This window comes from Alosa pseudoharengus, unplaced genomic scaffold (assembly GCF_046254945.1).
Source record: "Alosa pseudoharengus isolate Yale_2024_CS ecotype anadromous, Long Island Sound unplaced genomic scaffold, YU_APseudo_1.1 YU_APseudo_1.1_scf_3, whole genome shotgun sequence".
Taxonomy (NCBI): Eukaryota; Metazoa; Chordata; class Actinopteri; order Clupeiformes; family Clupeidae; genus Alosa; species Alosa pseudoharengus.
The window spans coordinates 37,222,306-37,235,622 of record NW_027468718.1 but is presented as its reverse complement, the minus strand read 5'-3'; the positions used below and the strand labels follow the sequence as shown (position 1 = coordinate 37,235,622).

The window sequence follows — 13,317 nt, the reverse complement described above, 5'->3', positions numbered from 1 at the left end:
AAAAAATGCCAGAAGAGATTAAGTCCACACATATGAGGCTACAAGTACTGAGGACTAACCAGCTATGCATTTAAAACACCAGTCAGTAAACAAGATCAGAAAGAGAAAAAGTCAAAATAGGTCAGAGCAGGTTGCTTACTGTGGTTTATGGGAACAAATTCTGGTCTTCTTGGCTTTTTGAGCTGATATGAAAGGTCTCCAATTTTAACAGTGTCACCTACAGAAGTGAAGGAAGTAGTTTCACTAGTGACAGTATGACAGATCGTCCTGCTTTGCTAACAACAAGGTCAGTTAATCACCATATTGAACCCTTTGTGCCAAACAAGGTTTTCTCCTTTCTCCTTTGTTTGTTTAAAAAAAAAAAAAAAAAAGCATACCGTTGACTTGCTTGCTAACTAGCAGCATCATTTACCCTTGTGTGAGAACACAATAGGCCTAACCAACAGATGACAATAGAAATATAAATTGAATTTCACAGAAAAATAATAACAAGCAGGCCTATTCTCAGTTAGCAATTTCACAAAGATGTAACTTTACCTGAGGAGGTGTTTAAAAACTTGCTTTTAACATGATGACCATAAACGGAACATAGCCATTCACCCTTCGACATAACAGGTCCCAAAATATTCCTTATTCTTGTTGCAGCAACAGCCGCAGCTGTGCCTTTACATATAATCCTCGAGGGCATTTTAAACAGCAATCAGTGAGCTAAAATAGTGCAATGATAAGGGCATTCGTGGCCCTACGTTACCGCTTTGTAATCATTACTTTTAAGAAAAGCTGGATTTCAGAAGTTAGGCAATGGATTCGTCCGTCAGGAAATTCTTCCGATCAGAGCGTTATGCACAACATTTACGTTCCTGTGTTTTAAGGGCGCAGTTTCGGTTTTGCCAAAGGTTATTCAACATCTCTCCGTCCCTGGGGCCTCGTTTATACAGGCTGTTCAAATTGGTTGACAGTAAAGGAGTCATTCAGTTATTCTTTGATCATTGAATGTGTGAATTTGAGCTTGTGTTCTCGTTTTGATGCAATGTTGCCTCTTGAAGCAAGCATGCAGGTGACGGGCGTGCATGCATGCAAACTTTATGGTCCACTAAAATGAAGGATCCAGTTGCAGCTTATACTTCATAATTAAATTATGAAGTATAAGTTTAATGAATTAAGTTTAATGTTTAATGAAGTATTAAACAATGTTACACGTGGAAACAAAAACTAATCAGTTAGCGTGAGAAATTGCGTGTGTAGCGTCTTTCTCCCCCAAACATTCTAAATCAATTGTATGCATATTCTACTGCTTGATTCAGTTTCCCATTGTGAAGGTTCTTTAGAACGTGCAATTAAAAATCGCTTATTTGCACGGCTATGAAGTAGTTCCATTTTTTTAACATTCTTACATATTTTTTATCAATTCGCAGAGTGCTTTAGAACGTTCAGTGAAAATTACCGTTAATTTGAAACATTGTATCAAGGAAAGAAACAAGGAAAGAAATAGTGATGGGGACGAGACCGCCTATGCCGAGTCCGAGACAAGACCGAGTCTTTGAAGGGTCGAGACCGAGTCCGTTGGTTTTCAAATACAGTCGAGTCCGAGTCAAGACCGAGTCTTTGAGGAAGCAAGTCCGAGTCGAGACCGAGTCCTTTAGGAGTCGAGACCAAGACCATGAAAACATGTCAGTTTTCATATTCATGATTTAATATCACCCCAATTAATAATCAACAGTTAGGCCCAGGCTTGGAATTTCACCATTTTAGGGGCAAGGCCACTTGGCCTTCAGTTGGGCATATTTGGTGGGGGGCACAAAGGCCACATGTCAGGGCACAAGGCCAAAGTTAACTATACAGTAGTAGGCTATAAAAATAATCAAAGTTGTATTTAGCCTATTCACAGCAGCAGACCTGCATCACTGTATGAAACATTACAAAAACATGAAACATGACATATTACATAGAACTGTAAATCATCTGATCATCTAATATTTAAATGTCTAGGCTATATTTAATATTTATATTTATTTTATATTTGGCCTGTTATGGAATCATGTATTGAACAATTTAAGCACAGCTCAGCTTTAAGAAACTCAAATAGCCTAGATGCATGCTTAGCATTTTTTGATCATTAAGACTCCTTTCACAAACTCTTACTCAGCTGTATATCCTCTGATTTTAATATTTACCTATATCTAGGCAATATTTGTAACATTTATTTTGCATTTGGCCTGTTATGAAATCATGAAGAACGATTTAAACACATTTTGAAACCTAAAGACCAAAGTTGGAGACATGAATGTAGACCTTGCTGCAGATTACATTTTTTATTTAACCGGAATACTCTGGAACGGCTTACTGTACAGGGGACTGCTTTATTTCTGGTAAGGTCTGCTGTTTATTCTGATATATGGTTTGTCATGTGTTGAACTAAGGGTTTGTGAAGTATTCCACCGAGATGAATGGGTAGGGGAGATGGGTATAGCACCTTATGTAGACGTTATGATTAAATTTAATTATATTATTTACTTTTCTCGCGAACCGTTCACCACAGCAATTAGCGGCTAACATCGTTTAAAAGCTGAGAAAAAGCTCTTTCATGTGATGTGATACATGTGTCTGTGTGATGAGTAGGCTTAACGATTGCGAGTATTTCAACTGAGAAGAATGGGTGAGTTTGGACGCACTTTCTGTCTTGCCATGCGCTGTCATTTTCTCGTAAGACTGAATTAGTTTGCGCTGTGATGCTAAGATTATTTTGACAGGCTATAGGCTAAATAAAAATCGCTATTAAACGGACGCAAAGCAGAATATTGAAAGAAGGGGGCACCAAGGCCAACGCAAGGGGCAAAGACGTGGCCGCGGTGAAATTTCATTTTCATTTTTTTTTATATGAACCTAAAAAAATGCGCTGGTCTCGAGGACTCGGTCTGAAATTACGAGTCCTTCTCCTCCCACTGTGGTCCGAGACCGAGTCAAGACCGAGTCTTTGAAGGAACAAGTCCGAGTCGAGTCCGAGAAAGCAGAAATCGGTCTCGAGTCCGAGACCGGACTCGAGTACTACATCACTGGAAAGAAACACTGCTTTCGACACCTGGGCCAAGGCAGAGTTATGGGGAGGGCACATAGGGAGGGCAGGAGACTCCAGAAAGCCAAAAGTCGTCCATTAAGAGGAAAAGTTGGCCTAGAACCAAGGCCGTAGCCATGATGTCAACATTGGGGGGGACCAAATCTGTGGTGCGGTGTGAATTTCAATAACAGAATTTCAATACATTTCCTGTCATGCAAAAATATGATTAAAATCACAAACAAGTAATTAGTTAAAGCCTGTGTTGCAGCTTAACCACCACTGTTGATTAATGGGTACATAAAGCACTCAATATATGTATATCATTTTTAAAAATGTCTCCAAATGGTGTTAAATGCCAGTTTTTGTTGTTTTTAGCATTAGCGGGGTTTTTTTACGCAATTCTGTGATGACGTCACTTTGGGGACTGCATGATCTGCGCTTCATTCATTTCAATGCATTTCAATGGACATCGCGGTTACACTTTCAACATAAAGTTTGTATATTTACACTTCGAATTTCGTCACAGCATTTATATCACAGCTACCCTATGATCTACCAATTGTAATAACGGTGCCTGATATCAATTTAGTAATTTTTTCTGAATTTCGGGAGGTCTTGTTTTGGAGGGTATGTTTTACATTCATTCCTATGGGAAACGGTCGCGGTTACACTTTCAACATAAAGTTTGTATATTTACACTTCGAATTTCGTTTAACAGTTTAAATGTTTATTACCAACAAGCAAATTGTGCAAATTCGTTGGAAAATGAACCCTGCAACACGGCCTTTAAGTCAGTCAATTAGGATATACCAAACTTTTGACGGACATAGGCATGGATGGATTATGAACCCCTGGGCATAGATGCAAAAAAACCCTCCCCTGTTAAGATAGGGGGGCCCGGGGGCATACTTCCCCGGAAGACTAGAAACTAGAAATGCAATTCCAAGGAATAACCAGTGCATGAAAATGCTAAAGTTGTGATGTAAAATATCATGTATAGTTAAAACAGATAATACAGAGATGGTTACTACGGTGATGCTAGGATAGACATGGTGGTTGCATAGCTTAATAAAAGTTGATAGTTTAAAAGTAGACTGTTTAAAAGCTGAATGTAGATAGTTTACAAGTTGTTGATAGACAGCTAGTTTAATAGATAGTTTAATGATAGTTTAAAAGTAGACCGTTTAAAAGTTGAAGGTAAATAGTTTAAAAGTTGTTGACAGACTGGAAGTTTAATGAATGTTGATATTCAAATAGTTTAATGGCTGTGTATAGGTAGATATTTGACGATAACTGAAAGTTGGAATGGCTCTAATGTTTGCTAGCAGTTATGCTAAGATTTTTAACTATGCTAACCATGCTACTTAGCTAATGTTTTATAGCAGTGCTAGCAATGCTAGCATGCTAACCATGCTACTTAGCTAACGTTTTCTAACAGTTTAATGAATGTTGATATTCAAATAGTTTAATGGCTGTGTATAGGTAGATATTTGACGATAACTGAAAGTTGGAATGGCTCTAATGTTTGCTAGCAGTCATGCTAAGATTTTTAATTCTGCTAACCATACTACTTAGCTAATGTTTTATAGCAGTGCTAGCAATGCTAACATGCTAACCATGCTACTTAGCTAACTTAGCTAACTTAGCTAACGTTTTCTAGTAGTTTTGCTAAACATGCTAACTATGCTAGCAATGTTAACTATGCTAACCATGCTACTTAACTAACTTAACTAACATTTTCTAGCAGTTTTGTTAAACATGTTAACTATGTTAGCAATGCTAACATGCTAACTATGTTAACCATGTGACTTAGCTAACCAAGCTTATCATTTTTAATATTATGCTAACTATGCTAACTAGCATGCTAACAATGCTAACATACTAACTATGCTAACCATGTGACTTAGCTAACCTACCTAATCATTTTTAGTAGTTATGCTAACTATGCTAACTAGCATGTTAACAATGTTAACATGCTAACTATGCTAACCATGTGACTTAGCTAACCTAGCTAATCATTTTTAGTTGTTATGCTAACTATGCTAACTAGCATGCTAACAATGCTAACTATGCTAACCATGTGACTTAGCTAACCTAGCAGTTTTGCTAAAAATTTTAATATGCTAACTTTGTTAACCATGCTAACTAGCTACAGTCGGTAGGAGTCATAGTTGATGAAAGGTGTTGACATAGTTGATGACAAGTTAAAAGTTGTTGATAGACAGCTAGTGAATGTATATAGTTTAAAAGTTTAAAAGTTGAATGTAGATAGTTTAACCCTTACGAGCCCGACCGTTCTAATTTCGTTACAAAAGTAACGATGGCCAATCGTCTAATATCTCAGCTGTCCAATGACTGATTTTATTTCTGAAATCTTCCCCGTAATGCTGACAACATAAGCTTCAATTTGATATGATTGGTTAAGGGGTTTATGGCGCGAAATGTTTTGGATCCTTGAAGATGAGTCTTGAAAAAATATTTTCACTTGAGTCGGTGCATCTGAGTGGACAGCTAGATGCCACCTGCACTTAAGTTGGAGTTTACCTCGACTGGAAACCACACAGCTGGATAAACTGAGGTAATATTGTTTTTACATCGGTTCTAGTTATGGTTTATCTATGGTTTGCTTTTGATGTCAGTTATTTTCATTTGACAGTTTCATTTAAAAACCTGTTAGTATATAACCTGTAGGTAAGTTTGTTTTATAGTAACAATTTGCTTGTTAGGTAAGCATTATATTGGCAAGACAGTATAGCAAACCAAAGCTGAATAAATCAATGGGCGCCGCGTTTCTAAGTTGCGTTCTCTTACATGAAATAAGTTCAGCGATATTTTTACTCCTCTCAATATGTAACGTTAGTTGTAGAAAATAAGATGTGAAATCACATATTCTGTCAGAAATGTAATTTACTTACTGCCTTTCCTCCGGTTGTTATCTGTAGTGCAGTCTGTAGTAAACTATTTTAGCTTGCTAACTTCTAAATGACAAACATCAGACGTGCTTGTCTCAACATTTTCTAAGATGGCATGACTTGAAATAGATGAAGCACAACTCCTCTCAATATTTAGTTATAAAAAACATGATGTGAAATCACATATTCTGTCAGAAATGTCATTATTGCATTTCAGCAGTTTGTTACTAGGTTAAATGCAATCTGTCTTTATCTTGATGCCAGCCAGGCAATCAGATTTAGGGTAGCTAAACCCATTTGTAATACAATGACTTTTCATAGGCCTACTTAGAAATATTTCGAGTATATTCTGAGGATGCTTCAATAGTTTAGGCTACCTCTTCTTTTGTGTGCATACATGCACAAATCTGTAGTTTTGGGATTTTATTTTTTACATTAATAAAGGTATTTGTATGATTTCGCTCTTGTTTTAGATGGAGGATGACAAGACCTACACAGACCTTCTCGCAAGCCTGAAGAGGTAGCTGATTGCTCATGAGCTTGCGCTCACAATGCTGAAGACCATGAGGGGATGGAGGAAGAAGGTATAGATTTATGTGCCGTGCGTAGGATGGTGCAGACTAAAAAACTGTGTGAAATAGACTTGTTATGTTCTTTTTTACTCACATTGTTGTCCCAGGCATATGTGGTTATACCAACCGGAAGGAATGGGAGCTTGTGCTTAGTAGGCCATCGTATGCAAACAGTGCAGGGGCATGGGACAAAGACCCCAGAAGAGTTTCACAGGTTTCTGGGATTGATCATTTACATGGGGTTCACTTCCCTCCCTAATATCCATTGCTACTGGGGAACCAAGTCTTGGCAGGGATCAGGGGACATTGACCAAATTATGAATACATATTGTGTACTCCAAAAAACGCAGAATACCAGAAAGCACTTTTTCTCCATTGACATTGCCATTGTCAGTAGTTTCTTGTTATTTCAAGTTTGACAATGCAATGCAGAATCTGGTGTTGAACCTAGGTTTGGTAGCTACAACCAGAAAGAATTTGGATGAAATCTATCACAACAGCTGGTAGGCATTTCCGTTGAAATTTCAGCCTCACCTTCAGCTGCTCCAACTACTACTCTGTCGTCTTTCCATCAAGTACATATTCCTGTACAGCAGGAGCTTGTTATAAAAAACGTACATTACATTACATTACATTACATTACATTTGGCTGACGCATTTTTAGCCAAAGCGACTAACAACATGGTAAACAGTTTAAGTTTTAGAGCAATTCTCAACAATATTAGGACAATTTAAAAAACATTAGAGTACAGTAAGAATAAGTGCATCAGTGAGTGCTGTTTTTAACAGTTACGTGTCAGTTTAAGACGGCTGGTGAGTGCTAGGATCAGCAAGACTTGTTGTAAGTGTTGCTATGAGAGGAGATGTTCTCTAAAGAGCTGGGTCTTCAGGAGTTTTTTGAAAATGGAGAGGGATGTCCCTGCCCTTGTAGGAACTGGCAGTGTGTTCCACCAGCGAGGAACAACAGATGAGAAAAGTTTGGATTGGCCTGAGCGTACCGGAGGTAGAGCTAGACGTCGTTCGTCTGAGGAGCGCAGCGGTCTGGAGGTAGCGTATATCTGTATGAAGGCATTCAAGTAGGTGGGAGCAGAACCGGAGACTACTTTGTAGGCAAGCGTTGGAGCCTTGAATTTGATGCGGGCCGCCATAGGTAGCCAATGTAGCTGGATGAGTAGCGGGGTAACATGTGCCCTCTTGGGTTGGTTGTAGACCAGGCGCGCCGCCGCGTTCTGGATCATCTGAAGTGGTTTCACTGCGCAGGCTGGGAGACCTGTCAGGAGGGCGTTGCAGTAGTCGAGTCGTGAGATAACTATTGCCTGAACCAGAAGTTGGGTGGCATCTTGATTTAAGTCCTGATTTTCCGTATATTGTAGAGTGCGAAACGGCATGACCGGGCGACTGAGGCAACATGATCTGAGAAGTTTAGTTGGTTGTCGAGAACAACTCCTAGATTTCTTGCAGTCCTGGTAGGTGAAACAGACAGAGAGTCAAATTTGATGTTGATGTCGTGGTGTATGGTAGGTTTAGCTGGGAGGACCAGCAGTTCAGTCTTTGAGAGGTTCAGCTGGAGGTGGTGTGCCTTCATCCATGTAGCTATGTCTGAGAGGCAATCCGAGATCCGTGCTGAAACCAAGGGGTCATCAGGTGGAAAGGACAGATAGAGCTGTGTGTCGTCTGCATAGCAGTGGTATGAGAAGCCATGCGAACGGATAATCTGTCCCAAGGAGGTGGTGTAGATAGCAAAGAGAAGGGGGCCCAGTACTGAGCCCTGGGGGACCCCTGTGGTGAGATGGTGAGGTGCAGATAGCTGACCAAGCCATGATACGTTAAACGAGTGTCCTGTGAGGTAGGATTCAAACCAGGAGAGAGCAGAACCGGAGATTCCCATGTTAGCGAGTATAGAGAGAAGGATGCGGTGATTAACCGTGTCAAAGGCAGCCGATAAGTCAAGCAGAATGAGTACTGATGACCGAGCGGTCGCCCTGGCTTCTTTTAAGGCTTCTGTTACAGACAGCAGAGCCGTTTCGGTAGAGTGGCCGCTTTTGAACCCAGACTGATTTGGATCCAGAAGGTTGTTCTGTGAAAGGAAGTCAGAGACCTGTTTGGAGACTGCTCGTTCAATGCCTTTGGATAAGAAAGGCAGGAGTGAGACAGGGCGGTAGTTCTCCACTTGAGCAGGGTTGAGAGAAGCTTTCTTAAGTAACGGTGTTACCCGGGCCATTTTGAACGCTGTTGGAAATGTGCCGGAGGTTAGCGAGGCATTGATCACGTGTGTGATAGCTGGTGCGATGGTCGGGCTGATGGACTGAAGTAGGCTCGTAGGTATAAGGTCCAGCGAGCATGTGGTAGGACGGCTGCATGTCAGGAGTCTAGATACTTCATTCTCGGAGAGAGGCGTGAATGCTGAAAAAGATGATCTAGCAGTCCCTAGAGGTTGTAGGAGTGCGGTATCTGAGTCCGATGCGTTGAGTGGGCATGTAGAGAATTGACTGCTGATTGCCGCCACTTTGTTTGTAAAAAAGGAGGCGAGGGTATCTGCAGTAAGGCTGGATGGAGGAGGAGGCATCTGAGGGTTGAGTAGCGATTTGAAGGTTGAAAAAAGTTTTCGAGTGTCTGTAGCACTATTGATTTTGTCATTGTAGAAAGCCGTCTTAGCAGCAGTGATGCTGGCTGAGAAGGAGGCCAGGAGTGTCTGGTAGTTTTTGAGGTCATCAGTTAGTTTGGATTTGTGCCATTGTACATAATAAAACTAAAGTAGCTTGTATGGCCCTGGAGTGTAACAGTAGGCGAATTTGTTTTATTGATAAACAAATTGCTGTCAGATTTGGCATTCTGCAAAAGGGGATGCGTTTAGTAATGAGTCATAGCTCTTCTGTGTTCAACCTTCAGGTTCCCCACCCCACCTTTCCCTATCCTCCTCTGTAAGTGTGTGTGTGTGTGGGTATGAGTATGTGTGTATATGTGTGTATGTGTTTATTCTCCACAGGCTTGTTCTAAGTATGTAATCCACTTTCAAATGTTTAGAACACATTGAGTTTTGAGTGATGTTGATTGTATTCCTAGCTTTTCATGAATAATAATACATTTTATATATGTATATAATTTTCATATTATACTGATTTATATAAGGAAGTTGTATTTGTTGAATCAAATGTATTTTATGTCTCTTTTCCGAAATGGTCTTCAAGGAATACAGTATACTTACTTCCTGTATTACTGGTAAGGTACAGTATGTTTTTTTTTGTCATTCTTATTGACTGTAGCATTTGCTTATATACAAATAAATGGTTTATTCTTATAGACCAAATACATCTTAACCATTGTTTCTGACTTGATTATTAGTTTTTATGCATACTTTTATGTTGCTGGTGAGAAAGTGAATGTGAATTCTGTCAACATTCTAAATCCCGTTTCCTGCATTTTTTTACACTGATCACTAAAATTATCATAACTTTTGAAAGGTTAATGATATTCCAATACACTTTTTTGTTAAATAGCCCACAACTTGCTGAACATTTCATACACTCTATATTTTTCTCTATCTTGTAGAGAAATATGATGAAAATTCATTTTTATGTGAATGAAATTAAATTTTGACAAATTCCGGATATACATTTGGAGAGGATTTTCAAATACTGTTCATTACTATATTAACATTACCATATGTATTTTACATCATTTCATAGAACTGATCCTTCTGATTACAATGGTATGTATATCCCATTGATGGTATGTATTATACTCAAGAAATAAGGTTTTTTGTGTGAGGAGGTCATCCAGCACCAAAAATGGAATGTTCGGCACGGGCACGAAAGTGTTAAAAGTTGTTGATAGACAGCTAGTTTAATAGACAGATAGTTTAATGATAGTTTAAAAGTAGACCGTTTAAAAGTTGAATGTAGAAAGTTCAGTAGTTTAATGGGTTACATTGTTTAACAGTGGATTATTGTAGTGAGGACTTTTATTTTGAAACAGTTTTGGGCAGAGGAAACAGTTGAATAGGATGTGTAGTCTTAATTGACCCAGATTGTATGCTTAAAGCCTGAGGCTGCAGGTGGCCTGAACACCTGCCATAGGATTCTAATTGCTTACTGGCCGTATTATGATGTCATAATCGGCAATGTTAAGTCTATGGGGATTTTTCAAACGTTTTTCTTTAATAGTTTAAAAAGTATAAAAGTTTCAAAGTTGAAAAGACATAGCAGCTTGGTCCGTTTGAAGACCTACGTTACAAAGTTTGAACGAAGTTTCTAAGTTAAACTGATCAAGAGAAATTGCGTACGGAAAAAGTGGTAAGCGGAATAATAATAAGAAGTTGTTGATGTTGTTGCCTTGGAAGAACAGTACAGTGCATTTTCATGCACTGTAAAAAACGACCCTTTATATTATGACGACATGTGAGTTTTGTGGAAATAGAAGAGAAGGGCGGAGAAGCAACTTCACACAGTCTTAGGCTTCAGGGCCCCCTGAGCTCTTGGGCCCAGTAGGCCCATTCAATAATCCATCCCTGGATATAGACCTGTGGTATGACTCCATTTGTCTCCAAAATGTATATTTTAAAAGAAAATACAAACTAGAGTATCTTTGATAACCTCTATATTACACTGAATGCTTACTGCTAGCCCAATCATATTTTGTATTTTGATTTTATTATTCTGGCGGCTAATCACACAATTTTAAGGTTGTTTGAAAGGGATGGGATTCAATATAGGCTACTAAGACAGGTCCCTCTTCTGTCTGACTCACCTCAAGTTACCCTATGCATTATAGGCTGGTTTCTGACAGAAATTACGTTTTGTGTTAAAATGTAGAAACACAGCCTTTATTTGGTGAATGGAGGTGGAAATTCCTTTCTTTGGTTAATGTCCGCGATTTTGTGCCGTCGCCACATTTGAGTGCTACGTTTTGCCTGCATGGATGCGCGATTGAGCGCGCATCTAAATGTAACATGCAAGATGCAACAGCCATTTCTAAGAGGCGTATAAACCGGTTCATTTCTGACATTACTACTAGCATGAATGCATTATTTATGTTGTAAGACATATGAAAGAAATGAATGACACAGGCACGCACAAATTCAAATGAAAGGACACTACTTTTCACTTTCGCTATCATTGCGAGAAAATAGGCTACAATATGAAAATGCTTCAAAGTTACCTTTGAGTCTGATCAGCTTCAAAAATGAATGGGGTTTCCTTAGACAGTGCTACACCTTTCCAACAAGTTTTGTGAGAATTGTACCGGTATCTTTTGCGATATTGTTGACAGCCTGCACCGCAGTAGGGTGCAGGAAGCTTTTGATAGCGCACGCCTCAAACGATAAACGCAAAACCTCCAGGACAAACCACTCACAGTGTACTCTCTGAAACCCTGAATAGGTCACTAATTTGTGTGTTATTTACGTTTGATTGCATTTCAGATGGCGGGACTTCTTGGTTTCCTGTAGTAGCCTATAGCGTTTTTTTCTTCATTTTTTTTTATGTCCGAATATTGGGGGGCACATTTTGGTCACATCTGAATATTGGGGGGGACACGTCCCCCCCAAAGTCTATGGTGACTACGGCCCTGCCTACAACAACCCAGAAGGACAGCAAGAGGCACAAACTATCAGTGAGGACGATCTAGACTTAATTCAAAGCCAAAAGCATGAGAAAAAAACCTTTTTACCGATTAGCTAAATGAAAATCAGATTAAATTGAACCTAACTGAATTGGACTAAGTCAACTTAAATGTACAACTACGGATGTTTTATGCAAGCCTTTCGTAACCTGACTCTCGCCAGATGAATTTCGTTCCGCCTAGCTCAACTCATCCATCTGGGATCGATCCATTGGAGTGGTGTTTCAGAAGGCTGGGCCTTGCATATGATTGGATAAGCCACTTGTCCGTCATCTATTGACGTGCTGCTTCAACCACTCACATCGAAACCAACCCCTGACGCTGAGAACAATCTCACAGTCGCTTCCATGGAGGTATTATATATAACTGGAGAGAGTGACCCCGCCCCCATTCATTTCAATGGCCCATGCTAGGCTAGCTACTTCAGCCAAAAAAGTTTGAAATTGACCGCAGCCATCTTTATGAAAATGGCGTTTCATGGGTGTTCGTTTCCGGCACCAGCTAGAATCAGCCTATTAGATTCCACGTTACAGACAGAGACAACGTCAGGTGCAACGGTATGTCGTTGATGAAGATTGGACATTCCCTCAGAGGAAAAGAATTTGTTCGGGAACGCGCTTCACTTCACCTCGTTATAAGCGTAAATTTATTTCATTGGTTGGGATAACATTTTGGGAATGGTGGTAGAAGTTTGCCCTGTCTCTGAAGTCCTAGGTTATTTAATGTGATGTTCATATGTGATAATAAACAATGTGAATCAATATTGAGTCACTTTAGGCTACACAAACAATGATTCCTAAATGATATATTTGGACAGGTTGTAGGCCTATTACGCAATAGGCTATCCAACGGAAATTACTATAATTAAGTAGACATGGGATGTAAGAAACTTGTGGATAGCTGGGATTTTTGATGCACCCAGTGTGAATTTGCAGCTTGTTAAACCTAGGCTACATTTGCAGGCAGACGTCAAATGAAGCCAACGCAAGTTAAACTTACCGATAGAAGCGCACATCCCTCGGGTATTGTGGTTCGAGCAGGCATTTCAAGAGTCTGCAACTGTTGTTGATATTTGGCTTTTGCCTCGACTGGAAGCCTGGCCATTTAAATCAAATATAGCATAGCCTAATCATGTCAATGTTGCAAGAAAGCAAACTAA

The 13,317-nt window shown here is 39.5% G+C and overlaps 1 protein-coding gene across 4 annotated transcripts in view; it reads right to left on the bottom strand.

Moving 5' to 3' along the window:
• vwa8 (von Willebrand factor A domain containing 8) overlaps positions 1 to 811 on the bottom strand; it is an 833,026-nt gene extending 832,215 nt beyond the window's left edge. For all 4 annotated transcript variants that reach the window (XM_076264210.1, XM_076264208.1, XM_076264211.1 and 1 more), the window contains exons 1-2: positions 538 to 811; positions 140 to 217 (exon numbers count right to left, since the gene is read on the bottom strand). In XM_076264210.1, coding sequence (XP_076120325.1) covers positions 140 to 217; positions 538 to 688 — 229 coding nt within the window. In that variant the 5' untranslated portion in view covers positions 689 to 811. The remainder of the gene's footprint in view (positions 1 to 139; positions 218 to 537) is intronic.
• Positions 812 to 13,317: the final 12,506 nt, after the last annotated feature.